The sequence below is a fragment of the Myxocyprinus asiaticus genome, chromosome 16 (assembly GCF_019703515.2).
Source record: "Myxocyprinus asiaticus isolate MX2 ecotype Aquarium Trade chromosome 16, UBuf_Myxa_2, whole genome shotgun sequence".
NCBI lineage: Eukaryota > Metazoa > Chordata > Actinopteri > Cypriniformes > Catostomidae > Myxocyprinus > Myxocyprinus asiaticus.
In genome coordinates this window covers 16,465,058-16,492,032 of record NC_059359.1, presented here as the reverse complement: position 1 = coordinate 16,492,032, position 26,975 = coordinate 16,465,058, and the positions used below count along the sequence as shown (strand labels likewise).

Sequence of the window (26,975 nt, the reverse complement as noted above, 5' to 3'; positions counted from 1 at the left end):
TAAAGATTTTAATTTTTATTAATTGTCCACAGGGCCAGAAACGCATGAATACAATCATTAAATTATATTTAAGATTTTAGGGAAACAGTTTAACACTGCAAAATACAGAAATACCAAATTTTGTGATTATACCTGCTCTTGTAACCTTTTATTGCCAAGATGAAAATGTGGAATTAAAAAAAAAAAAAAAAAAAAAAAACCACCACACTATCTGGGAATTCTCTAAAAGACTCATTAAATTGTTTTCAGTTCATACATGCATACAATCACTCACAACAGGCAGTCTCCAAGAAAGTGTACTACAGATTGTTGTTAAAAAGAATTAAGAAAATAAAGCAAAGAAAGTCCATAAAAAAATATTCTCTTTGATCATCATCTACTGGACCATACCCAGTGAATGTTTGCATTTCCCATAAAGTGGGATAAAAATTTAATTAGATGATACTCATCCTACCCTCTTCAAAACCCCTCATCTCCCCTCAGTTGCTGGCTTAGCTCAGCACAGGAAGTATTACCAACCTCAGACTCCCCGATCTTGATCAAGCTATAGGTTACAGTTACCACTGATACAGTAGTTTGGCTCAGCTTTTTTCAGTCAAGGAGACCAAGATCAGCTCTCCTGCTTGTCTTTGACCAGCAGGACTGTGTGTTGCCCTCCACTGGACACTGAAAAAACTACACGATTCTCCAGCTGCTTGCCTGTCATCTCCACAGGGCTCCATTCATCATCCTCCTCTCCTGTGCCCAGCTGCAGGTTGGTGCCCATGCCCCAGGCAAACACAGAGCCTGACAGACAGATACCAATGTTAGAATGGACTCGAGTATTGCTGATGAAAAATAACTATTTGCTTTTGCCTTGTGTAACAATTTAGTTAAAAGCTTAAGTTTGTCACTTCTGCATCACTAGTGTTAGCAGAATTCTCAAGCTGCTCTTCTCCAAAAAGGTTTTTCAAACTGGTTTCCAAAACACTCTTACATCTGCCATGGTCAGTAAACAGATAGTCCTGTCCCAAACTCACGCTATTAGTTGAGCCAACGTTGTGGTGTCTGGCTGACCGGGATGCTCAAACATTTTTTAAAAGTGTCAGAGAGCTCACAATTTGGGGGAACAAATCAGCAAACAAATTACTTTTCATTGTGTCTGCATATTAAGATTGGAAACAAACAATTTTAACAAAAAACAAAACCAACTAATTTCAGAACTCATCACACATTCTATTTTAAACCACACTGACAATCATACAAGCCAATTCATAGTATCAGAAACCATAAACACACTCTTTAAAAAGAACCAAACTCAGATCTCTTTAAAAATGGACCAGAGAGTAAATGTATTTTTTTTTCTAATAATTGTTTATTTGGCAGGGACAATGCACAATACGTATATTGTACCAGATATAGCTAAATGCTAATTTTCATCTGCAGTCCCTGGATGGAGGCCACCAATGATGCGCAGGTTACAGAGATAAAAAATAATCAGTTGTAGTAAATCAAAACATTACACTTTGAAAAACAGATACAACACCACACATAAAAAAAACAAAAAAAAAAAAAACCAACCCAAAAACAAACAGAAAAACAATACTAGTTTCTGATCAGGAAGCATACTATCAGACTCCCAACACTATTTAAAAAACAAACACCATCAGTACAAGAAATTTCCAACCAGACACCAAGTACCAATGCTAGCCACATTCAGTGTCTCTTAGCTCAGTGACTGCAGACCTGAGTATCCTTCAGCCATGTTTTTAAACTATATTTATTGTGTTTATGTTTAAAACTACTGCACTCTCTGATACTCAGTGGTAAAGAGTTCAATGTCCCAGCCACCTTAACTGAAAAACAGTTTTGACCAACTGTTGTCGACCGAAATTTAACATAACAGTCCCCTCTAGTGGAAGCTCTTGTTAATCTTGAGCCAACAATATATGTTGTGGTGCTAGATTGTGAATGATATTATAAAATAAGCCAACATTTGCCATAAAAAGACAATTTTCAAATGTCAAGATTATACATTAACTATATTGCAATAATGATGAGTTAGATTTTTTTTATCCATTATTTTCAGTGCTTGCTTATACAGACTATGAAGTGATTGCATTGATGCACTATTTGTCTGAGACCAGGTTGTAATACAGTATGAAAAATGTGACAGTAACACTGAGTGCATGCACAGTTTTGCTGCATCTGTACTCATTTGATTTCTTATAAATCTAAACAAAGCAAGACTGCACTTAATTATTTTTGATATTTTTGTAATACGTTTTTTGACAGTTAACCTACTATCAACAACCACACCTAAATATTTAACATGCACAACATCCTGCACCCTCTGCCCTTTTACAATAATTTCAGGAGAAGGGGAATTGCTGCTTCTAACAGAAAAAAAAAAACACTTAACAGTTTTAGACAAATTCATCCAATCTGCTATTTTCTTCATAGCCCCCATAAGTAAAGATGCAGCTTGCTGTTTAGAATTAGCATGTACATAAAGTACTGTCGTCTGCATACATTTGGATATTAACTTCTGGACAGATGGATGGTAGATCATTATTATAAATACTAAAGAAGAGAGGGCCTAAAATTGAACCTTGGGGACACACGATAGGACATTCTAAAGATGATGATATACAGGTGCATCTCAATAAATTAGAATGTCGTGGAAAAGTTCATTTATTTCAGTAATTCAACTCAAATTGTGAAACTCGTGTATTAAATAAATTCAATGCACACAGACTGAAGTAGTTTAAGTCTTTGGTTCTTTTAATTGTGATGATTTTGGCTCACATTTAACAAAAACCCACCAATTCACTATCTCAACAAATTAGAATATGGTGACATGGCAATCAGCTAATCAACTCAAAACACCTGCAAAGGTTTCCTGAGCCTTCAAAATGTTCTCTCAGTTTGGTTCACTAGGCTACTCAATCATGGGGAAGACTGCTGATCTGACAGTTGTCCAGAAGACAATCATTGACACCCTTCACAAGGAGGGTAAACCACAAACATTCATTGCCAAAGAAGCTGGCTGTTCACAGAGTGCTGTATCCAAGCATGTTAACAGAAAGTTGTGTGGAAGAAAAAGATGCACAACCAACCGAGAGAACCGCAGCCTTATGATTGTCAAGCAAAATTGAACAAGTATTTGGGTGAACTTCACAAGGAATGGACTGAGGCTGGGGTCAAGGCATCAAGAGCCACCACACACAGACATGTCAAGGAATTTGGCTACAGTTGTCATATTCCTCTTGTTAAGCCACTCCTGAACCACAGACAACGTCAGAGGCGTCTTACCTGGGCTAAGGAGAAGAACTGGACTGTTGCCCAGTGGTCCAAAGTCCTCTTTTCAGATGAGAGCAAGTTTTGTATTTCATTTGGAAACCAAGGTCCTAGAGTCTGGAGGAAGGGTGGAGAAGCTCATAGCCCAAGTTGCTTGAAGTCCAGTATTAAGTTTCCACAGTCTGTGATGATTCGGGGTGCAATGTCATCTGCTGGTGTTGGTCCATTGTGTTTTTTGAAAACCAAAGTCACTGCACCCGTTTACCAAGACATTTTGGAGCACTTCATGCTTCCTTCTGCTGACCAGCTTTTTAAAGATGCTGATTTCATTTTCCAGCAGGATTTGGCACCTGCCCACACTGCCAAAAGCACCAAAAGTTGGTTAAATGACCATGGTGTTGGTGTGCTTGACTGGCCAGCAAACTCACCAGACCTGAACCCCATAGAGAATCTATGGGGTATTGTCAAGAGGAAAACGAGAAACAAGAGACCAAAAAATGCAGATGAGCTGAAGGCCACTGTCAAAGAAACCTGGGCTTCCATACCACCTCAGCAGTGCCACAAACTGATCACCTCCATGCCATGCTGAATTGAGGCAGTAATTAAAGCAAAAGGAGCCCCTACCAAGTATTGAGTACATATACAGTAAATGAACATACTTTCCAGAAGGCCAACAATTCACTAAATATGTTTTTTTTTATTGGTCTTATGATGTATTCTAATTTGTTGAGATAGTGAATTGGTGGGTTTTTGTTAAATGTGAGCCAAAATCATCACAATTAAAAGAACCAAAGACTTAAACTACTTCAGTCTGTGTGCAATGAATTTATTTAATACACGAGTTTCACAATTTAAGTTGAATTACTGAAATAAATGAACTTTTCCACAACATTCTAATTTATTGAGATGCACCTGTATTTCCTTTAATTCTTGAACAGTGTTGTCTATTGTTCAAATATGATGCCACCCATTCAATGTTTTTTTTCTAATACATTATGAGTTGATAATTTAGATAACAGTATACTGTGATTGATTGTATCAAATGCCTTTTTCAAATCTATAAATATGGCACCTACCGCCCCTCCTTTATCCAACATGCATTTCAACTGTTCAACAAAATAGCAAAGAGCTGTTTCTGTTGAATGATGTGAAACCAAACAGAACTGGATTAAGAGAATGACAGCCATAATTCAAATGGTCTATTAGCTGTTTAGCCACCACTTTTTCAGTCACCTTCGATATTATTGGAAGGATGCAAATGATCTATATTTGGCTAGCTCAGACTGATCTCCCTTAAAAATTGGTTTGATAACTGCAGCTTATAAAATATCAGGAAAAGGTGCTTCCCTAATAGAACTATTTATCAACTGTGTAACTGGGGAGCACAGGGTTGTGGCATTCCTCTTTATCAAGCTGGAGTCCATCCCATATACAGTGCATCCGGAAAGTATTCACAGCGCTTCACTTTTTCCACATTTTGTTATGTTACAGCATTATTCCAAAATGAATTAAATTCATTATTTTCCTCAAAATTCTACAAACAATACCCCATAATGACAATGTGAAAGAAGTTTGTTTGAAATCTTTGCAAATTAAAGAAAGAAAAAAAAAAAAAAAAAAAAAAATCACATGTACATAAGTATTCACAGCCTTTGACATGACACTCAAAATTGAGCTCAGGTGCATCCTGTTTCCACTGATCATCCTTGAGATGTTTCTACAACTTGATTGGAGTCCACCTGTGGTAAATTCAGTTGATTGGACATGATTTGGAAAGGCACACACCTGTCTATATAAGGTCCCACAGTTAACAGTGCATGTCAGAGCACAAACCAAGCCATGAAGTCCAAGGAATTGTCTGTAGACCTCCGAGACAGGATTGTATCGAGGCACAGATCTGGGGAAGGGTACAGAAAAATTTCTGCAGCACTGAAGGTCCCAATGACCACAGTGGCCTCCATCATCCGTAAATGGAAGTTTGGAACCACCAGGACTCTTCCTAGTGCTGGCCTCCTAGCCAAACTAAGCGATCGGGGGAGAAGGGCCTTAGTCAGGGAGGTGACCAAGAACCCGATGGTCACGCTGACAGAGCTCCAGCATTTCTCTGTGGAGAGAGGAGAACCTTCCAGAAGAACAATCATCTCTGCACTCCACCAATCAGGCCTGTATGGGAGAGTGGCCCGACGGAAGCCATTCCTCAGTAAAAGGCACATGACAGCCCGCCTGGAGTTTGCCAAAAGGCACCTGAAGGACTCTCTGACCATGAGAAACAAAGATTGAAATCTTTGGCCTGAATGGCAAGCGTCATGTCTGAAGGAAACCAGGCACCGCTCATCATCTGGCCAATACCATCCCTACAGTGAAGCAAGGTGGTGGCAGCATCATGCTGTGGGGATGTTTTTCAGCGGCAGGAACTGGGAGACTAGTCAGGATCGAGGGAAAGATGAATGCAGCAATGTACAGAGACATCCTTGATGAAGACCTCAGACTGGGGCGAAGGTTCATCTTCCAACAGGACAACGACCCTAAGCACACAGCCAAGATAACAAAGGAGTGGCTCCGGGACAACTCTGTGAATGTCCTTCAGTGGCCCAACCAGAGCCCAGATTGAACCCGATTGAACATCTCTGGAGAGAGCTGAAAATGGCTGTGCACCGACGCTCCCCATCCAACCTGATGGAGCTTGAGAGGTCCTGCAAAGAAGAATGGGAGAAACTGCCCAAAAATAGGTGTACCAAGCTTGTAGCATCATACTCAAAAAGACTTGAGGCTGTAATTGGTGCCAAAGGTGCTTCAACAAAGTATTGAGCAAAGGCTATGAATACTTATGTACATGTGATTTTTTTCGTTTTTTTATTTTTAATAAATTTGCAAAGATTTCAAACAAACTTCTTTCACGTTGTCATTATGGGGTATTGTTTGTAGAATTTAGAGGAAAATAACTAATTTAATCCATTTTGGAATAAGGCTGTAACATAACAAAATGTGAAAACTTTCCGGATGCACTGTATGTCCTGAACCACTGAATTCTTTAGAGCTTTTAAAACGTTCATTACTTCCTGATTAGAAACCTCAGAGATACAATTGGGTGGGCAAAATCTGGTGGCATTATATCAATTTCTCTACTACCAAATACTGTAGAGAAATCTTGTACAGAATCTTTAAAAAACATATCAAAACAATTTCATCTTCATCCTGTATTAGTATATTATTAATTTTAAGTTCATAACGCTTGTAGCCTTTATTTTCCTTTCGATAGAGGTTATTAATGTGCTTCCAAAGTAACTGATTATTTCCTTTAGCCTGTTTATTAATAAGATCAATAAACAAAAAGTTTGCTTTAGCCTTCCTATGTTCATTTACAACTGTTACAATGGTCTTTAAAGAGACGCATATCAGAATCAAGACCAGATTTCAATGCATTTTTAAGCAGAAAGTCTCTCTTCTTCTTCAAAGTCCAGGTATCTTCTGTCAACCAGAGCCCAAATCTTTCTTTGGTATTCTGTAATAAAACTCTTTCTTGTCTTATTTAAAAGTATACCTTTTCTTAACTTCTGAGCAATGAGTACTAGATTGTGATCTGAAATCCCTGTAATAAAATTAAAAGATTTAATGATTCTCATTAAAATACAAAAGTTTGTTGGAAAATACAAGATCAATTTGGGTTTTAGATGTTAGAGTTATTCTAGTTGGTCCATTTATCATCTGAGAAAAACATAGGCCAGTGATTTCTTTTAGCTTTTTTCTATTTTTCTTATCAGCCCAATTCACATTAAAATCCCCTAAAACAATCACTTCCTTCCCATAACTGTTTAATACCTTTAACATTTCCTTAAGAGAGTTATAAAAAGTAACATCTGAAAGACAGTGGTTTATAAATGCCAACCAACATAAATTACATTTGAGGTGATAGAGTTAATAGTAAGTGCCAAACATTTAATTTCAGTCTCCAGATTATCTTGTGTCTCTCAGTTCACACTTTATGTGGTCTTTTACATAGAGAAGTAACCCTCCGTCTTGCCTATATTTGCTGTAGCCTGGGATTACAAAAGCCGCCTGTGAAGATGTTTGTGTTAACCAGGTTTCAGACAAACAAAAAGATAAAGGTTTGAGTCCGTGAGGAGTTTCTCCACTTGATCCATCTTTGAGGCAATACTTCTTATATTTAAGTGTCCCCCCTAATAAGCCTTTAGGTTTTGATCGAGTGTTCCATATTACTTTAGCATGGTTAACCGTTTGGAAAAGGGAAATATCATACCTCCGTCGTTGTATTTCTGTTTGTAGTTTTACCCCACATGTCTGCAGCTCGTTGATCCGCGTTAATAAACCTCCTTCCTGCTGAACGTCTTGTCTGTGATCACATCGATCACATTTCTCCAATCGCCTTGTTACCTCCAGGTCTGATTCCCTGCTCAGTTCCAGCTAGCCCGCTTGCCCCTCTCCACAGGCCCTTCTCTGCACAGCCTTCACCCATGTTCGCCTCAATCGCCTTCAGCACTACTGAGTATTCATTTCTCGCTTCCATTAGAGGACCAACAGATGTTTGGTCAAGGTGGTATTTACCATCTTTATGATGTATGCCAAACTGGATAGCTTAAGCGTCCTTTCCATCCCCATTATTTTTATCATCTGTGTTGTACATAGGTCCAGCACACTGGTGGACATCGGCAGATAATAATAGACACAAAGTGATTAGGTCTTCTCTGTTAGTTTGGTACTTTTTCCCCTTTTGTCCTCTTTTAGCGGAGTTAAGTAAGCTTGGGAACACAAACATGGCAGCCGTGACACTTCCTGTATCCAAAATGTTTTCCCCCAGTTTTGTTTTCTAGAGGGATATATGTTCTTCACTCTGAAAGATTAAAACAGTGTATCTTTGCATTCTCCAGACCACAAGTCTTTAAGCAGTCATGGGGACTTGAGACAACTAATGCTAATATAAATGCATGAAACAAAAAAAAGCTACCGGCACACCACACCTGCATGCCATTTTTCACCTGTTAGTCTTAACCCTTATGTTGTGCTCCGTGTCCAATGTGGAAAAATAAACGAATTCTCTTTTTATTCACATGGTCACTGGCCTTGAAACATGGACTCAAATCCATTTTAATATCATATTAAACCCAATATTAAAATATTGGAGGAAAGTGGCCATAAGCCTGATATATAATGCCAGATCCAACAATGCCTTGAAAATGGACTCGGATCTCTTTTTGGGTTAGGGTTCTAGCCACTTTTCATTCACACTGTTGTTGTTGTGGAAGACCACTAGACTTTTAATTATAATATAAATTCTTCTTATTAAACTGAATCAGAATATTTGAAGGGAGTGTTCATAAGATAAACATGCTTGATATCCCAGAAAGCTTTCCAAGTTGAGGTATTAAAAAACAAGCACTGATGACTCCTGTTCTAGAATGTGGACAGGTTGTATATGCTTTTGTACCTTGTTTGGTGACAGCGTAGCTTACTGAGGCACCACAGGCGACTACTTGAGCGTCACTGATACCAGAGACTGATGTGGGCTCACTCTTCTCTCCTGCATCCTTCCCAAGGCCCAATCGGCCATACTCGGCCCGACCAAGACTGTACACTTGTCCTGTGGATAGATTAAGATCTAATTTTGACATGTCTGAACTAGTGTAACAATGTCCAGTGCCCCGCCACCCAAAATCAAGTTAAAAAGTTGGCTTTTCAAAATCTCAACAAGGTGACCAATGAATTTCAGACTTTTCCAGGCATTTGTGATTACTAGATACATATTTTTAAATTATTATATTTTTTGATTCAGATTGATTGGCCACTGAATCATTTAGACAGATTTGTGAACCGTTGAGTACATCACTGAACAGAACTGAATCAAAAGAACGATTCATTGACAAATTGAAAAACACTATGGCTTGAGAGCATGTTTTACAAGAGCAATATCTTGCTCATTAAATATTAAAAAAAAAATATATATATATATATATATTTACTACTGAAACTCCACAGGTGGCTTCATATTGTCTAGATTGCATTTCTTATGGATTCATTACCTTCAGAATTCAGACACAGAGTGTGGTGCTGTCCCCCAGAGAGACCCACCCAGGAGGTGGTGGAGTTCTTGAAAGAGGTGAGCTTGACAGGAACAAAGCAGGTGTTTGTGCTTTGGGTACCTGTAATAAAGAGAAAGAATACATTATGAAAATGATGGCAAGAGGGGGACCATTTCAAGGAATAGTTCAGCCAAAAATTTAAACTCTAGGGGTGGAATAATATAGTTCTCTCACATGAGGTTCACGAATCAATATAATCTCGATCCGATCACTTCAATGACAAAGTATGACAGGAAATTGTTTATTTCTTAGAAAAATGCACATTATAATTTCTCATCAGAATAGAATTCTCTAATACACAATATAAATGCTCAGAGTTGATAAGAGTTTCTCATATACCTTTCTCTAAAAGAAAAGATCACAAACAAACCTTCAAAACAAAATGAACCTTCAAAAATAGGTTGCTACATTCAGGCTGATCAGGTGCAGAAATATTTAATCGAACAGAACATGTCCTGAAAAATAAATATGATATATTATTTTTAGGGCTGCCGATTTAACGCTTTAATTTAGTGCGATTCATTGAATAACAAATAATTTGTTTAAAAACATTTTACGCAATTAATCATGCCTCCTGACGTGTATGTAATTTCCTTAATAAAAGTATGGATTTTCCTACAATACGGGCCGCAGTTGCGTGAAGAGATCTACCAATTGTCATTACCTACGTGAGATGGTTGAAAAGGTGATATCAGCAAGCGAAATCACTGACTTTTTCAAGCTTGAAGTACATCTGTTTTTACAAGCTGCATGAATAGATGGTAGCGTGCCTCAAACCTCAAAAGCAGGGTAGCCAAAGAATGAGAACCGCTCACTGAGGAAGCACAACAGGTGGGCAAAACAACAGAATACAGGAATCTTGGGATGTGATTTTCAGTTTCCACTACTTTTAACTTGACACATCCTAAAAACGCAGCGTTTATGACACGGAATACCAGTGAGACGCTCCCATCTGAGGCACGCACATCTAAATAGAGCGACAATTAAAAATAGTGCAGACGGAATGCAAGAACGCGTACCGTGAGACAAACTCGATGCAAAACAGATTAATGTCAACTGTAGGCTTGTTCAAATGATATGAGATTAAAACAAACAATATATTGAGTTCTTAAGCCACTTTTTGTATTGTCTAATCAATGCTTTATTTATCTGCCACAATAATGCAATTCATTTAAAACTGAATTTCAATCCGTATTATCTGTAGGGCCTGTAATAAATATATTATATTTATAAATGTTTGAATTATTATACATTATTTATATGAATTCTTTATTTAGGGGCCTTTCTCAGCAAATAATGATGTATGTGATTAATTGGCATGTCTCTATTTTAATTAATTGGATTAAAAAATTAATTGATTGACAGCCCAATTTTTTTTTTTTTTTAAATGTTTACTGGTTAATTGCATTATTTGTACTATTTACAATTATTTACAATAATTTGAAGAACACGTTTTAAAAACCAGCACTGTTTCTTTAAGAATTTAAGAAGGCATTTCTGTAAAGTGTGTATGTAAATGAGCGCATGCTAATGAGAGACACTCCAATGGCTTTCTCTCATCTGTGCTATGCGTGATTAGAATTAAATGTTTAATATTTGTTGTTTTTGATCAACAACTGACTGTAAAGAACAGAAGAGACAATATTCAAATGACAAATGGGTTGCGTTGATCTCGTCTTTGTACACATTACACAGAACAACTTTTACTCTCAACAAAAAGTGAAAGGATCTTGCTGCTGAATACTCCACCAGACTATAATCACTGGTGAGTGAAATCTGAACATTTACCAGCCAGTTGCCAAATATATATATTTTTAGTCGCATATTTTGTTTGCTTATGTGAGCGATTTCCTCTCATTGTAGAGGGCTGCACAGAGTAAAAGATCGATCTTAGGATTTAAGAACTGATATTGAGATCATTCAAATGATCACGATGTATTGGAAAATCTTCATTTTTACCCACCCCTAAAAAATGAAAGAATAAAAGACGCATTATTCAAATGAAAGTGTAGTGCAAGGATCACATCTTTGATGGACACACATTACACGGAAGAAATGTTCCATTTTAATTTCAAGCACTTTTAAGAACTAACAAAACAAGGGGATTTTTCAGGTATTCTAGAACTTAGATTTCATAAAGCTAAATCCAAGCACTTCAAAGATCTTGTGCAAACCCTGCGAACAGTGAAGAAAAAAAAAGCCATAGAGAGATCTTATTGAGGAGTCATTTCATTTATGAAAAAAGTAGTGATTTTGCCTCGATATGGTTTGCCATTTATTTTGGTTCACAATATTTTGAAATTCGATACATTGTACCATTCCTAGTAAACCCCCAACATTAACTCGCTTAAAACCATGACATTTTCTACTTGCATTGCACAAAATTCAGTCATACAGATTTGGAACCTATATAAATTAACAATTCCTTCAATATTCAAGAATGAGTGAACAAGCTTACCAAGCTGGTGGTAATTGGACAGGCCAAAGCCATAAACATGACCCTCTTTAGACACAGCAAACGTGAAGTATGCTCCACAAAAGACATCGGTGAAGACGAACTTGCCCCGTGGTTTCATGGTAACCATCTGCGGCTCCAGGAGCCTCACTGGGAATTTGTTTTGAAAAATTAAATGAACACTAAGAACTTACATCATATCTCTGGAAAAGCAAAAGCTGACTGGAAAAGGATAGGCTCAGATTCACAGTGATGCATGGTACATTTATTCTCTAAAGCTCAGTGACAATTCAAACAACAAAAAAAAACAATACACACTCAATCCTTTCCTGCCTCCACGGTTAGCGAAGTGCTCGGCCACCCTTCCTAGCTGGCCTTGCTCTCCACATCCTGAGGTGTACAGCTCTCCATTCACAGTCAGCATCACCAAGTGATCATTTCCTTTAGATTGAACCCAGAATATTCTTAAGAGAAATTACATAATGACTTCCAAAAACACATGCACAGTGTGAATTCCTTTGACCCACCTGAGACTATTTTAACCACAGGCTTGTCAAAAGGAATTTTGACAGGCAACATGCACTTTTTCATGGGCTCCAGGAGTCCAATGACACCATTATTATCCTGTAACAGATCATAGAAGTTAAATCAAACTACCACAACATTTCTGCACAGCTACAAGCAACACAATTCATTCAAGGTTATAACACTCACTCTAAAAGAGCCCCAGACGTAGACAGCTCCCTCCTCTGTTAGGGCAGCAGTGTGGCTGTCCCCTGCAGAAACCTGTACAACCTTCTCTCCAAGGTCCACCTTGGCTGGAACCATCTCTGCGCCCTCCTCTGATGTGTTGCGACCCAAAGCGCCCTCATCATTACAGCCAAATGTATAAACCTACACAGGGATGAAAAATAATTAGCACCTGTTACACTAGACCAATGATGTGGCTATGGGGGGTAACAAAGTCAAAAAAGTTGGCCAACACTGCACTGGACAATAGGTAATTTCAGTCCTCTGATGTTCAGCAAAATATAAATATAACAGTATAACTTTGAGAGATTTTGTTTTTTATTTGTTTTGATTTTTTGGAAATAGGGCTGGATATCGATACAGCTTTCCCGATTTAATTTTATTCCAATTCACAAGCTCTCCATTCGGATTTAAATTAAAAAATGGTTCATACTTCAGTTACAATGTCCATTTTGATGACATATGAAAGAAATTCTCACTCTCTGCTAAGGGTGTTAGTTATACAGGGGACATTCTAACTTGTGCATTATGAAGCTATTCTTTTCACAAATTTTATTTCATCATCAGTTTTTCATAATTTGTCATATTTAAAATGCACACATTCCATCAATAAATATGATGTCTAAATCTAATATATGAAATGTGCCCATATTGTATATATACACTGTATTTTGTTACATTTTTACGGTTTACATGCATCATTTGTACAATATGCATAATCTAAGTATCTGGAACCTTTTGAATTCAAAACTTTTTACTTTAATATACTTTGACCCCATTTCCACCTGGTATTAAGATGCGTCTCAGGGGATAAGATCACATTGTCAGGTGACACACATTGCTGTTTACACCTGGTCACTAAAATGCATCTCCTGTGACCACTTAGGTTCAGATTTGGAGGGGAGGGTCTCGGTTTCATGACGACATACATCAGTCACTCTGTCAGTGTGTTACTGCATGATATTAAAGGTGCTGTTAAGTGATTTTAGCCGTTCTAACTTCCAAGAGACTGAGCCGTTGATTAGCCATTGCCACTCTTTCCAAAACACTGCACCGATACAGTTGAAACTGACACAAAGCATGTTCCCACAGTTCCCTTACGAAGCAGTACACTTGCAGGGCTCAACACGAAGGATTTTTTCTACTGGCCCGGTTGGGCCAGTGCTTCAGGTTTTTACTGGCCCTGCCATATAGCTGTTTTTACCATCATGGCTTTAAAAATGTGTCTGAAGATACATATTTTTTTACATATATTATGTTTTTAAAGCAAAGTCCCACAAAATTGAATCACATTTATAATTTGCAAGATATGATTTATGCCTTATGTAATTCCATATAAGCACTTTACAGATATAAATTCATAAATACATCATATTAACCTCAGCCATACTACCATTTACACATGAGTTTTTAAGTGAAGAGTTCTGTGGAGGAGATGATGTGTTTTCGGTCACCCGTTTAGTCATGCAACTTTTGGCCATGTGTAGCGTATTCACACACAGGATCAAAGATTTAATCACTGAGTTAAAGATGTGATTATTGTCTGAATGTAATAAACATATGAATCCCTGAGAAGAGACTTGCTACCAAATCAGTTGTGACGTGTAATATACATTAGGGAGATATTAGGCCTAATCTGTGAATTAAGAATGTGTACTGTATATGACATGAAATCAGACAACCTAAAGACCAACACAGACTGATGCACAAAGCACAAAACAAAAATACCTGTACGGTCCAGAAATGAGAAATGTAACTGGTGTTTCATGAGGATGATATGAAGTAGACTGTTTTGAATATTCATTTTCACCCTGCAGCTGAACAGCTCTGATAATAATAGCCTAATAGCCATAGTGATTTTGCTTCTTTTCATATCAAATGCTATTATATTGAATTAATGTTTACATTTTGAAACAAACCTAATTAAATCTATACTTACATTTTGGATATTGAGCAGATTGTGATTTCCAGACACGTGTATAACTGGGGTTTAACAAAGTTTATTACGTCTCATTCGGCGCTTCATCTCTAAAGGCGAATTAATGAGAGAAAATGTGTTTGTTTTTTTACAATAGGATTAAAACTAGCGCTCTGTCCCTTTACGAGAGCACATACATGTTAAACAATCTACGCTGCACAGTGAGAGATGGATTTTCTGTCCTATAGAAAGAAACTGCTGATTTCTTGTGTTGCAATGTGTGGATTACTGCTTTTCACCAACATGTAAAAACAAAAAATGTGGGGATTTCACGCACTGTGAACACGGAATGTGCGGGGATACTTAAAATATTGCACAAGACGTGCAATCCCACTACGAAATTCATTAAGTGGGGTTTTTTTCCCTTCTATTTTCTACACATTGGTAATAGCTGCTGCTAAGACACTTGGAAAAGAGCGAGGACAGTACTAGGAGAGTGCACTCTGTGTCTGCACGCGACTGTGCCTTGGCACGTCCTGTATATTATGCGCTTGCGCATCTTTGCGAGCTAAGTAGAATCGCGCTTGCTCATCGGTTAGTTCGCTCAGTGTAATTTTTGTGCTCTCTCACTTGTTGTTTTCTTGCACTAATGTTTTAAATGCAGCACTGGCCTGATCAGGCAAGTGACAGTTCTAGCAACTGGCCAGAATCTCTCTCTCACACTGGCCCCGGGCCATCGGGCAATCCTTATTGTCGAGCCCTGATTTGACATTGCATCAGGAAGCTGGCGCTATGGGAAGTGTCCTATACGACCTAGCTGAAACCTTTCTACAATAACGGCAATTCTAAAATTTGCTATGGTGTTTAAGCCCCACCCTTAAGCACGAAGCTGTCCGGTATAAAAGCGGGCGTGCAAACACCACTCCTCAGTATTTTCTTCCTTCAAGACAGCGATTCATTTCTTATCTAGAAGACTTCTACTACTTCACAGTCTACATACACGAGTCAGTGGGCGGGATCTTCACGGCAGGAGTTTTGTCTCCTTATAAGCTATTGTGATATTGTGCACACACATCTATATATACATCTATATCTATATCTATATATATATCTATATCTATATATCTATATATACAGACACACACACACACACACACACACGTCTTTTTAAAGAGTTCCGTAAGTGTTCCTTCTGCGAGGGACACATCCCGCCGTCAGATCAGCATGAGAGTTGCATTCACTGTCTGGGCCATGCCCATGCAGAAACAGCTCTCATAGAGACAAACTGCCCTCACTGTGAGGGCATGAGTCTCAAGACGCTTCGCTCGCAGCCTCCCGCACCCTCCCGACCACCTCTTCTGTGACTCCTGAGGGATCACACGAGAAGGCACGGTGGGGCCGCGAGGTCAAGCAGGATGATTTTGTGGTGGACCTCGTGCCGGCACACACCGCAAGCCCCTCAATCTAAATGTACTGCGTCTATGCTGATACAGTTGAGCGTGACAAGCTTTGGCCCTCTGCAGGTGTGCATGACCGTCACGTTCGGCTGTTCTGACGCTGGAGATGTTATGGCTCTCGCTGCATTTGGCGAGTGGTCAATTGGGGACGTTTCTGCCCCTTCCCCCAGCAAGGACGAGGGCCACTGACAAGGAAATGCTTCGCGTCCTTTCAAGAGCGGTCAAAGAGCTCGGTCTCGAGTGGTCTCCTCCAGAGGAACCTGAAAAATCTCACCTTGAAGAATGGTTCTTGCAGTCCAGATGTCGTCAAGCGACCGCATTCCGCAGATCTGCCCCCTTCTTCCCAGAAGTTAATAACGAACTGACAAAATCCTGGCGCACGCCCTATTCAGCTCGCTCGCACGGCGATTCTACTCTCCTCACAAAAGTGGACCCTGGGGAAGACTAAGGTTATGCCCAACTGCGCCCTGTGGAAGAGGCAGTAACAGCACATCTCTACCCGGCAAGTAGCAGGGTGTGGAAATCATGCCCCGTTTATCCTTCCAAGCCATGTCAACTGACATCCACACTGGCTGGAACAGCACTCCACGTGATGTCGGTGCTTCAAGTTTTCCAAGCTAAGCTCCTCAAGCAAATGAACGAGCAAGGCTATGATCCAGATATGTTCATAGAGCTCTGCACCGCTACAGACTTAGCGAGCAACCTGGTAGTTTTGGATAGTCACATCTGGCTGACCCTCACGGAAATGCATGATGCAGAAAAAGCTGATTTATTTGATGCTCCAGTGTCTCCAGCCAGCCTTTTCGGCGGCTCTGTGGATAGATTTGCTGAGTGCTAGGTCACGACTCTCACAGGCTACAAGACATTTTATGCCAAAACGGAGCAGTACTTCATCACAACCGGCTCACTCTCGCTCTGTCTCAGGCCAGCGCCGAGCTAAAAACCCCATGCCTGCTGCCTCAACGCCGCCACCAGTAAAGCCACGCAAGCTGTGGCCCAAACGAAGGCAGCCACCTAAGTGCAAGCCCTGCACTGAAGGGAAAAAAAATCCCCCACACAGCAAAAGCATTCCTGACACACAATGCTGTTTGCCTCTTCCGCAGTGCTGTTTGTCAGGAAAGGAATACTGTTGTTCAAAATGTTGTTCAATATGTCATCTATGTCTCACATTTAATCACATGCAATAAAGAATGCAAAAAACATGCACATGCACGAGACGCTCACACTTTTTCAATAAAGAGGTTTCCCACTTCAAAGCCCACATATTATGCACAACCACTTCCCAATGGTAAGCAGTGCATTACTTCATACAATGAACAAACCTAATTGCCCTCTCTCCCGTTACACGGACGCGTGGCGAGCCCTTACTGGCATTTCCAACTGGGTGCTAAAAACGATCGAACATGGTTATACGATCCAATCTGCACATCGGCTGCCCCGTTTCAATGGTGTTATCATCCACGGTTCTGTCCGAAGACGCGCCGGTGTTACGAGCCAAAATACACAATCTTCTCGCATAAGAAAGCCGATAGAGGTCGTTGCATATGAATTAATAAGCCTGCTGTCCCGCTGCACGAATGCGTGGCAAGTCCTCACGGGCATGTCAGAACTGGGTGTTTAAAACGATTGAGCAGTCATACGATTCAGTTTGTATGCCGCCCATCTCACTTCACCGGCGCTTTGCAATCTGTGGTCCGACCACAGTATAAGCCGGTGTTGCGCGCAGAGAATCACAGTCTCCTCACAAAAAATAAATACACGATAGATACTGCGACACACGACGGGATTTACATTTATTTCCTCATTCTGGAGAAGGACGGTGGATTTCGGCCCATTCTAGATCTAAAACGCTTGAACCGCATGCTCGCGACGCACCCATTGAAAATATTAACTCATAAACATCTTATTGCACATACGTCCTCAGCACTGGTTTATGTCAATAGATCTGAAGGACACGTACTTCATGTACAAATTGCACCGCGTTACAGGTGGCTTTTTAGATTGACCTTTGAGGGAACTGCGTATCAATTTAAAGTCCTTCATTTCAGTCTGGCTCCCCGCACATTCACAAAATGTATAGATGTGGCACTAGCCCCACTGAAAATGAACGGTGTGTGTGTTTTGAATTACCTTAGCGATTGGCTATTACTAGCCAATCAGAGGCACTACTGAGCGAACACAAAGACTTGCTGCTTTGCATATTGAAAATCTGGTCTAACGTCAACTGGGTGAAAAGCACACTTTTCCCCAGCCAGTAAATCTCCTTTTTAGGAGTTCATCTCGACTCCAGGAGCATGCGTGCGCACCTCACGAACGAGCGCGTGCAGACCATTCTTTGGTGTCTGTCTCGGTTCAAACATTAACACTGATTTCAGAGAATGCTGGGTTTTATGGCAGCAGCATCCGCCATCATACCGTTAGGTCTGTTACACATAAGACCTCTCCAGTACTGACACAATCGATGTTCCACATTGCACCTGGAGCCTCAGGCGCATATGCACCATGGTGCTCTAGCAACTCAGCGCCGGCCTTCTACCAACAGGGTGTTATGCTGGGTCAAATTTTCAGAAGTACTGACCACAGATGCATCCAACATAGGTTGGGGCGTGGTTTGTGATGGATGCCCAACTTTCGACACCTGGACAGGTGCGAAACGGCGTGGCATGTCAACCACCTAGAGCTAGTGGCGTTCTTTCTAGCTTTGAGAGTTTTTCCATTCCAACATCGTGAATCATCACATTCTGATTCGTTCGGACAACACAACAGTAGTGCCGTATATAAATGACCAGGACGTGCTGGCCCACGAATGGCCGGCGAAACACAAGTATGCGTTTCCCCTGGTGAGCCTCCATTCTGTCATCAGCAAAGTCCAAGTGGACATGGAAACAGTTCTGTTAATTGCACATGAGGTTAAAGCACAACAAATAGGCCTGTCACGATAACTACCTTTGTTGGACGACATACTGTCCCAGAAATAATTGCGATAAACGATATTGTCATTTTAAGACCATTTTATGCCACTGATATGATGATAATAGCATAATAATGCAAGTACACCCTTTCAAAGAGCAATGAACTTTTAATTCTTTAGAATATTCAGACATTGGAATCGGAATGTCCAAAAAAAATGTAATTGGGAAGGCTCCTCTCCATCTCCAACTGCGGTTTTTGTTCCCAGCTCGGAAAACTGGATGGGATGGTTATGTTTTAGATGAGCTTTTAGGTTATAGGTTGTATTGCCACTTTTCTTTGCCACTGTTTTTAAACAAAGTTGGCATACAGGGCTTGACATTAAGCATCGTCATGTGCTTGTCTTCGGACAAGTAAATTGGTCATTCACTTGTCTGAGTAAAAAAGTAAATTGTCCAGAGACAAAAACAAAAGAAAGGACATAAGAAAAAAGAAAAGCCTCCATCATCATTTACACCTGATAGGGATTAAAAACACGGTAAATCATTACTAACCCTCAAGCCTGTATGAATTTCTCTCTTTTGAATAACATAGAATTAGATTTTTGGCAGAATGTTAGTCACAGTCACTATTCACTGTCACTGCATCTTTTTTCTCTCTCCATAAAATAAAAGTGGATCGAGACAAACTAACATTCTCACTAACATCTTTTGAGTTCCACGTAAGATAGAAAGTCAGACAGGTTTGGAACAACATAAAGGTGAGTAATGATGACATAATTATTGGTAACACTTTACAATATGGTTCATTAACATTAGATAATGCATTAGCTAGCATGAACTAACAATGAACAATATTTTACAGCATATCAATCTTAGTTATTGTTAGTTACTAAAAAAAATACAATTGTTTGTTGTTACTTCATAGTGCATGAACTAATGTTAACATATACAACTTTTTATTTTAATGTATGAAAATTTATTAATATACTATGTTGGAATTAACATTAACCAAGATTAATAAATTATATTAAAGTGGTGTTTATTGTTAGTTTATGTTAACTGATGTAATTAACTAATATTAACAAATGGAAACCTTTTGTAAAGTGTTACCCAATTTTCATTTTTGGATAAATCATCTCTTTGGAATTACAAGTCAATTCTCACCAACTGCATTAAAAACGGCTGTTTAATATTGACAAAATGCACTGAAAGCAAGACAAAGAAAGTGCAAAAAAAAATTCTCTCCCAGATGCGGTTGAAATTTAATCGAAGAAAAAAACGCCACGTCAAGCAGAATTATCTGTTATTTTAGTGGATTACCTGTATTAAAGGAGCTTCAGATGTTTGTGCTTCTCATCTGTGTTGATATCAAACACACTGAAGAGCCATGAAGCTCTTGTATCTGTGCATGTATCTGCTTTTCTAAATTTTCTGATCAAATGGTTATTTCCTTTTAAAGCCGCTCATAACCACCAGAGTTAAAACTCTTGTTATAACTCCGCAGTTAATTGACAGGAGAAGGGTGGTGCTTCAATGCTGCCAGGATGCATTAGCATTTACACCTCAAATGTGGTATGGTCACCTGCATTTTTGACCACTCCTATTGTTTTTGTGATCCAATCACAAAAGATTTAGACCTCATTTAGACTTGTATTTAGGGCTTACCACATGTGATTGGATCACCCGAAACACATCTTAATACCAGATGGAAACTGAGTCTATGTGAATTCAAAATACATTTAATTAACACCTTATTTCTATAGGACTAGTTATTATATTCTAACTGTAAACATGAGTACTTTACTGAGATGTGATAGCTAGTTAAATGTTTGTTTCCCACTCCATAACAGATATCGTTTTCCTTTCACTATGCTCCTAATGAGTTTGTCAAGTAATCTTTAGGAATTACTGAAGGCAAATAATGGCAGGTGATGATGTGCAAGCTGAAAAACCTTTATTCTGGCACATGCAGTATTGCCTTTTTTCCCCATCAGCGCTGAATACAATGTCGGGAGCTGTCCAGCTTTTTGAGAGGCTTAACTTCCTCGACAGCGCTTTAAACTAATAATTTTCAGAATTCAAATGAGTCTTTGAGGTCTGCTCCACAATAACAAGGTAAGCCTTATGATCATCAAGGGAAGCCGCCGCGATATCAAATGATAAGCTCTGCACTATCCCATCTCTGGTGCGCTGATAGTGAGGGAAGCCCAGTTGAAACGTGCGCTCCAGAAATACACAAGGATAGAGCAGAACGCATCACATGCGAGAGCTTCTGTGATGTCTCGCGTCACACTCACTTGAAAACCAGGCTTCAACTGCACTGTGCAAATGTGTTTAATGCTTATCAAATGACAGAAGCCAGCTTCGGTGGCCCGATATTCATCACGCATTCGAAATTTAGTTGCATAGGTGTGTGCTTAACTCAAATCTATCTTAAGATTTAAGTATCGGTATTGGGATTGTTGGAATGCAGATCGCGATGCATAGTGAAATCTATATTTTACCCACCCATTTAGAAAGATGGTGAGTGTTGATGACTATGCAATGGTTTTGTTTGTACTAAACTTACATTTCCAGTGTCACTGAGGCAGACTGTGTGCATGCCCCCTGCCACGGCCTGCACGATGCCCTCAGGAAGAGTCAACAGGGCCGGTTTCTTCCTTTCAAGCACATCCTCTCCCAGGCCAAGCTGTCCAACGTCACCCTGCCCGAGAACAAGCACCAGGCCCTTTTCCTGGCCATGACTACTGTGGGAAACTAAACAACAACCACATCTACAATGCATTAATAGGTTCTCAGATATACATAAAACCGAATTTGCAAAAACAAAAAAGTTTCACAAGTTCTAATTTGTTTCCAGAAGTCTACCCATGAATTGTACGCCCATGTTTAAAGAGATCCTTCATATAAAAATACAATTCTGTCATTTATTCATCCTCATGTTGTTCCAAACGTGTATGAATTTTTTTTTTTTTTTTTTTTGTAATCGAACACAAAAGGAGATTTTAAACAGAAGTCACCATTAACTTTCGTCATATGGGGAAAAAAAAAAGATGCATGGAAGTAAATGGTGACTGAGACAATCTTAATGTGATCATCTGTTACATGGAAGAAAGCCACAAATTTGGAACAACATGGAGGTGTGTAAATGACCCTAATGCTGTAAAGCTCACTAAAACAGCTACAATCCCAGAAACATTCAATAAGCTAAAAATAAATTTCATATGCTATCCACCTTATTCAGCCCCACTCCTTTTCAGCGCTCTGCTCTTCCGAAATTTGTCAACCAACTTCCTGTTTGTATAGAAGCTACTGAGAAGAGTCGATCAAAATGGATTACGTGTGGGAGCACAGAAGGTATTTTTCACCAAGAGCTGATGGTGAGTCTACAATACCCTTTTACTACGTGAAAATGCTTGAGGTTTTTTTCTGTCACTGTTAATATTCATTTTTCTGACACCAGCGGAGGTAAACTGGACGTGGCAGATCACATTCAGACAGCTATGACACACTGCACTTTTTCAAGATACAAGTGTTTCATTGTTATTCTGCTTAATTTTTAGGTTTCAACTCGTTAATAATTTTGTTTAAAATGTGTAGTTGACATGAAATTTCAAACAGCACAGCTCGTATTATTTTATTTCTTTTTTTTTTTCCCCTTTTCTCCCCAGTTTGGAATGCCCAATTCCCAATGTGCTTTTAAGTCCTCATGGTCGCGTAGTGATTCGCCTCAGTCCGGATGGCGGAGGACGAATCCCAATTGCCTCCGCGTCTGAGACCACCAACCCGCGCATCTTATCACGTGGCTTGTTGAGCACGTTGCCACGGAGACATAGCGCGTGTGGTGGCTTCACGCCATCACGCAACTCACCACGTGCCCCACCAAGAACGGAACATATTATAGTGACCACGAGGAGGTTACCCCATGTGAATCTACCCTCCCTAGCAACCAGGCCAATTTGGTTGCTTAGGAAGCCTGGCTGGAGTCACTCAGCACGCCCTGGGATTCGAACTAGCCAGCGTCTTTTACCACTGAGCTACCCAGGCCCCGACAGCTCATATTATATGACATGCAAGTTCATTACATAAATTAATTTTAAAAACAAAATTTCATTTGTCACCCCACATTTTTAAGAGGCTTAAATGTGATTACAATTGTTCTAAATGTAATAAAATGTACACTTTTATATACAGCTCTGGAAAAAATTAAGAGACCACTGCAAAATTATCAGTTTCTCTGGATTTACTATTTATATGCATGCGTTTCAGTAAAATGAACATTTTGTTTTATTCTATAAAGTACTGACAACATTTCTCCCAAATTCCAAATAAAAATAGTAATTTAGATCATTTATTTGCAGAAAATGACAACTGGTCAAAATAACAAAAAAGATGCAGTGTTTTCAGACCTTGAATAATGCAAAGAAAACAAGTTCATATAAATTTAAACACAATACTAATGTTTTAACTTAGGAAGAGTTCATAAATCAATATTTGGTGGAATAACCCTGATTTTCAATCACAGCTTTCATACGTCTTGGCATGCTCTATACCAGTCTTTCACATTGCTGTTGGGTGACATTATGCCACTCCTGGCACACAAATTCTAGCAGCTTGGTTTTGTTTGATGGCTTGTGGTAATCCATCTTCCTCTTGATCACATCCCACAGGTTTTCAATGGGGTTCAGGCTGGAGATTGGGCTGGCCATGACAGGGTCTTGATCCAGTGGTCCACCATCCACACCTTGATTGACCTGGCTGTGTGCGTCCTTCACATGAATTTGCCCTATTGAATGAATGCATGAATCAAGCCACGTACAAGGTTATCCTGGAAGAAAACCTGCTTCCTTCTGCTCTGACAATGTTCCCCAACTCTGAGGATTGGTTTTTCCAGCAGGAAAATGCTCCATGGCACACAGCCAGGTCAATCAAGGTGTGGATGGATGACCACCGGATCAAGACATTTTCATGGCCAGCCCAATGTCCAGACCTGAACCCCATTGAAAACTTCTGTAATGTGATCAAGAGGAAGATGTATGGCCAAAAGCCAAACAAATTTTTGCACCAGAAGTGGCATAAAGTCATCCAACAGCAATGTGAAAGACTGGTAGAGAGCATGCCAAGACGCATGAAAGCTGTGATACTAAAACATTAGTATTGTGTTGTTTAAAAATGAATATGAACTTGTTTTCTTTGCATTATTCGAGGTCTGAATACACGGCATCTTTTTCGTTATTTTGACCAGTTGTCATTTTCTGCAAATAAATGCTCTAAATGACAATATATTTATTTGGAATTTGGGAGAAATGCTGTCAGTACTTTATAGAATAAAACAAAAATGTTCATTTTACTCAAACACATACCTATAAATAGTAAATTCAGAGAAACTGATAATTTTGCAGTGGTCTCCATTTTTTCCAGAGCTGTATATTTAGATGTGAGAGTATAAAGTTGCACACCTTCCCCCGTTCGGGTTTAACACAAAATCTGTTCACCTGAACTATAACGCGATGAGTGAATGACGTGAAAAGATGGTCAGAGGTGTCATACAGAGATATTTTTAATGACTTCGTTATCTATTGGAGTTTTGTGAGCACAGAGGCATATCAGTACGTCCACAGCGTGAAGGTAGGATCTTGTGCATTTATAAATGAAGTACTCTTGTTTTAAAATCTCCCCGCTCTGCTTCCAGTTATATTACATCCCCTGAACACTTTAAAATACTCATGATAACTTTTGACAATTATATAACCTTTAAATCCACTACTAATTACATCAACACCACAGTAATCTATATAGAATACACTAGACTGGTAGCTCAAAGACAAAATTCTTAAAACGGCTGCACGCTAGATTATCTGGCGCATAAGGTGAATAAACATGAGCATATACAAGTTTCATACCACAATGGCTTACCTTTTAGTTTTTTCACAACCGCCAAGTCCACAGTTGCTGTAACTCTTTGTCTCTTTACAGATTTTTTCGCCATCATAGTGACTCTAAATTCTTGGGAAAACCTAAAGCAGAGATGGATGAATGCTTTGTTAGCAAAGTAACTTGAACATTAATCAGATTTATATTAACAAAATACACTCACAAGGACAATCAGGCCTGAACTACTATAATGTTGTGAATTCAAATGAGATATGTGTATATATATATATATATATATATATATATATATATATATACACACACACACACACACACATACACACACACAATTTATTTATTTTTCTTTTACTTTTTTTGATGTCATATAACTAGCCTGAAACAAAACTCGTTAGGCCCAGAGAGGGAGAAAAAAAAAAAAAAACTTTCCACTACATTTACACATTTGTAAAACTAAGGTCGGTTGGAGTATGCTTTGGATTGCTGAATCGTGGCAGATATGCTGTGTTTTAAAACCCAGAGAGCTGACTACAAGACAGCATATTTAGGCATCATGTGGTTTGAAAGTGCCTGTGATGCCCAAAATGCTGTTTATGTAGGTCACTCACTTGGCTTTGACATACAGCCCCTGTATTTTTGACTGACAGCAACAAATGTTTGATGGCGGTTTATCAACCAAATATGGCATTAAAATGAACAGATGTACTTCTCACTCTTGGACTTCTTTTAAATGAGCGGAATGAATGGAAGCACGGCGGAAAAAGATCCGACTCCAAGTGTAAAAGCAAAGGAAGAACCGCTAAAAGTTTAAACAGATGTAACCTTCCGCAATGACGCCACAGGAACAAATGCTACATGGTTTAACACCGTAACATTTGCCTTTATGACTAATTATTATTTTAGAAACAAAGGAAATTCGGTAGCATATGATTATCGTGAACTGTAATGAGATATTAAAGCAAACATTTGAATGAAACCGCCTGATCATCGATAGCAAGAGCAGCAAACATTTCTCTATTTGCATTGTCACTTGTGTTTTTAAAATACATACCGTCACTAAGCAGCTGAGATGATAACCAAAGCTTGAATACTGCCCAGTTTCACAGCTTTTACTTGCTCTAACAGGTTTGTAAACATCAGTAAGTTCTCCTGGAGGACGTGTAATGCACGCGTGTTTCACCACAGCTGCTGTATTTCATGTTTCACCTGGATACGAGTAAATAAGGGCACAGCGTCACCTATTGTATTGGCGGGTAAAGTAAATGTCGATCATTTCTTTTATGGAATTGAATATTTTTACTTTACAACACCAAATTAATTGTATGCTTTATTGCATTTCGCATTTGTAGAATCTGCGTTTTCCCCGTACTGCTAGATAATGGAAATGTGCCGTTTTTGGGAGCGATTGTGTTTTGTTGTTGTTCGAGGCTAGATCAACTGATTTTCTTTTGTAAAGACATTCCTCATCGAATACTGTTAAATAATTAATTTTACCATATGATTTCTGGAAATCAGCAGATGTATCATTCGCCTCGCTTAACCGTTAATTTAAATCAATAAGATCATCATCTTCATAATTAAGCCAAGTTGTATTAGATTCTAAATGTAAATCTTTTAAAGGAATATTTCAGGCTCAATACAAGTGAAGTTCAATCGACAGCATTTGTGGCATAATGTTGATTACCACAAATATATATATATATTTGTGGTAATCAACATTATGCCACAAATGCTATATATATATATATATATATATATATAAAATAATAATAATATTTTGACTAGCTCTCCTTTTCTTAAAAAAAATAAAAAAATAAAGCTAAAATCTGGGTTAAGGGCTAATCATTAAAATACTCTCTGTTTCAAAAGTATAGCCACAAGACGTAAACAAAATGTGTGTTAAACATGATTTTAATGGGATAAAATCGCTTACTATCCTTTTCTTTGTAAAGTTATTTCCAATTTTACTACTTCGTTGCCATGACGACGTAACCTTGTAAAACCTAATCCCTGAAACAATTGTAAAAACAATTTACAGCACAAATAATACACAAGATTTAACAGAAGAATCAATGTAAGCGCTTTTATAAAATTAAGAGTGGAAAAAAGGAGTGGAAATTCATTTTTGTGGTAATCAACATTATGCCACAAATGTTGTTGATTGAGCTTAATTTGCAGATTTAAGATTATTATTATTAGCATATTTTGCCATTAGTG

At 38.8% G+C, this 26,975-nt stretch overlaps 1 protein-coding gene across 1 annotated transcript; it reads right to left on the bottom strand.

Annotated features, from left to right (window-relative positions):
• On the bottom strand, positions 1–25,957 carry LOC127454108 (regulator of chromosome condensation-like). The gene is made up of 10 exons (XM_051721078.1): positions 25,810–25,957; positions 24,783–24,883; positions 21,436–21,623; positions 12,544–12,723; positions 12,357–12,453; positions 12,148–12,270; positions 11,833–11,979; positions 9,315–9,434; positions 8,723–8,875; positions 1–786 (listed from the first exon to the last, which is right to left on the bottom strand). The coding sequence occupies exons 2-10, from the start codon at positions 24,856–24,858 to the stop codon at positions 611–613; spliced, it is 1,260 nt and encodes a 419-aa protein (XP_051577038.1). The 5' UTR covers positions 24,859–24,883; positions 25,810–25,957; the 3' UTR covers positions 1–610.
• Positions 25,958–26,975: the final 1,018 nt, after the last annotated feature.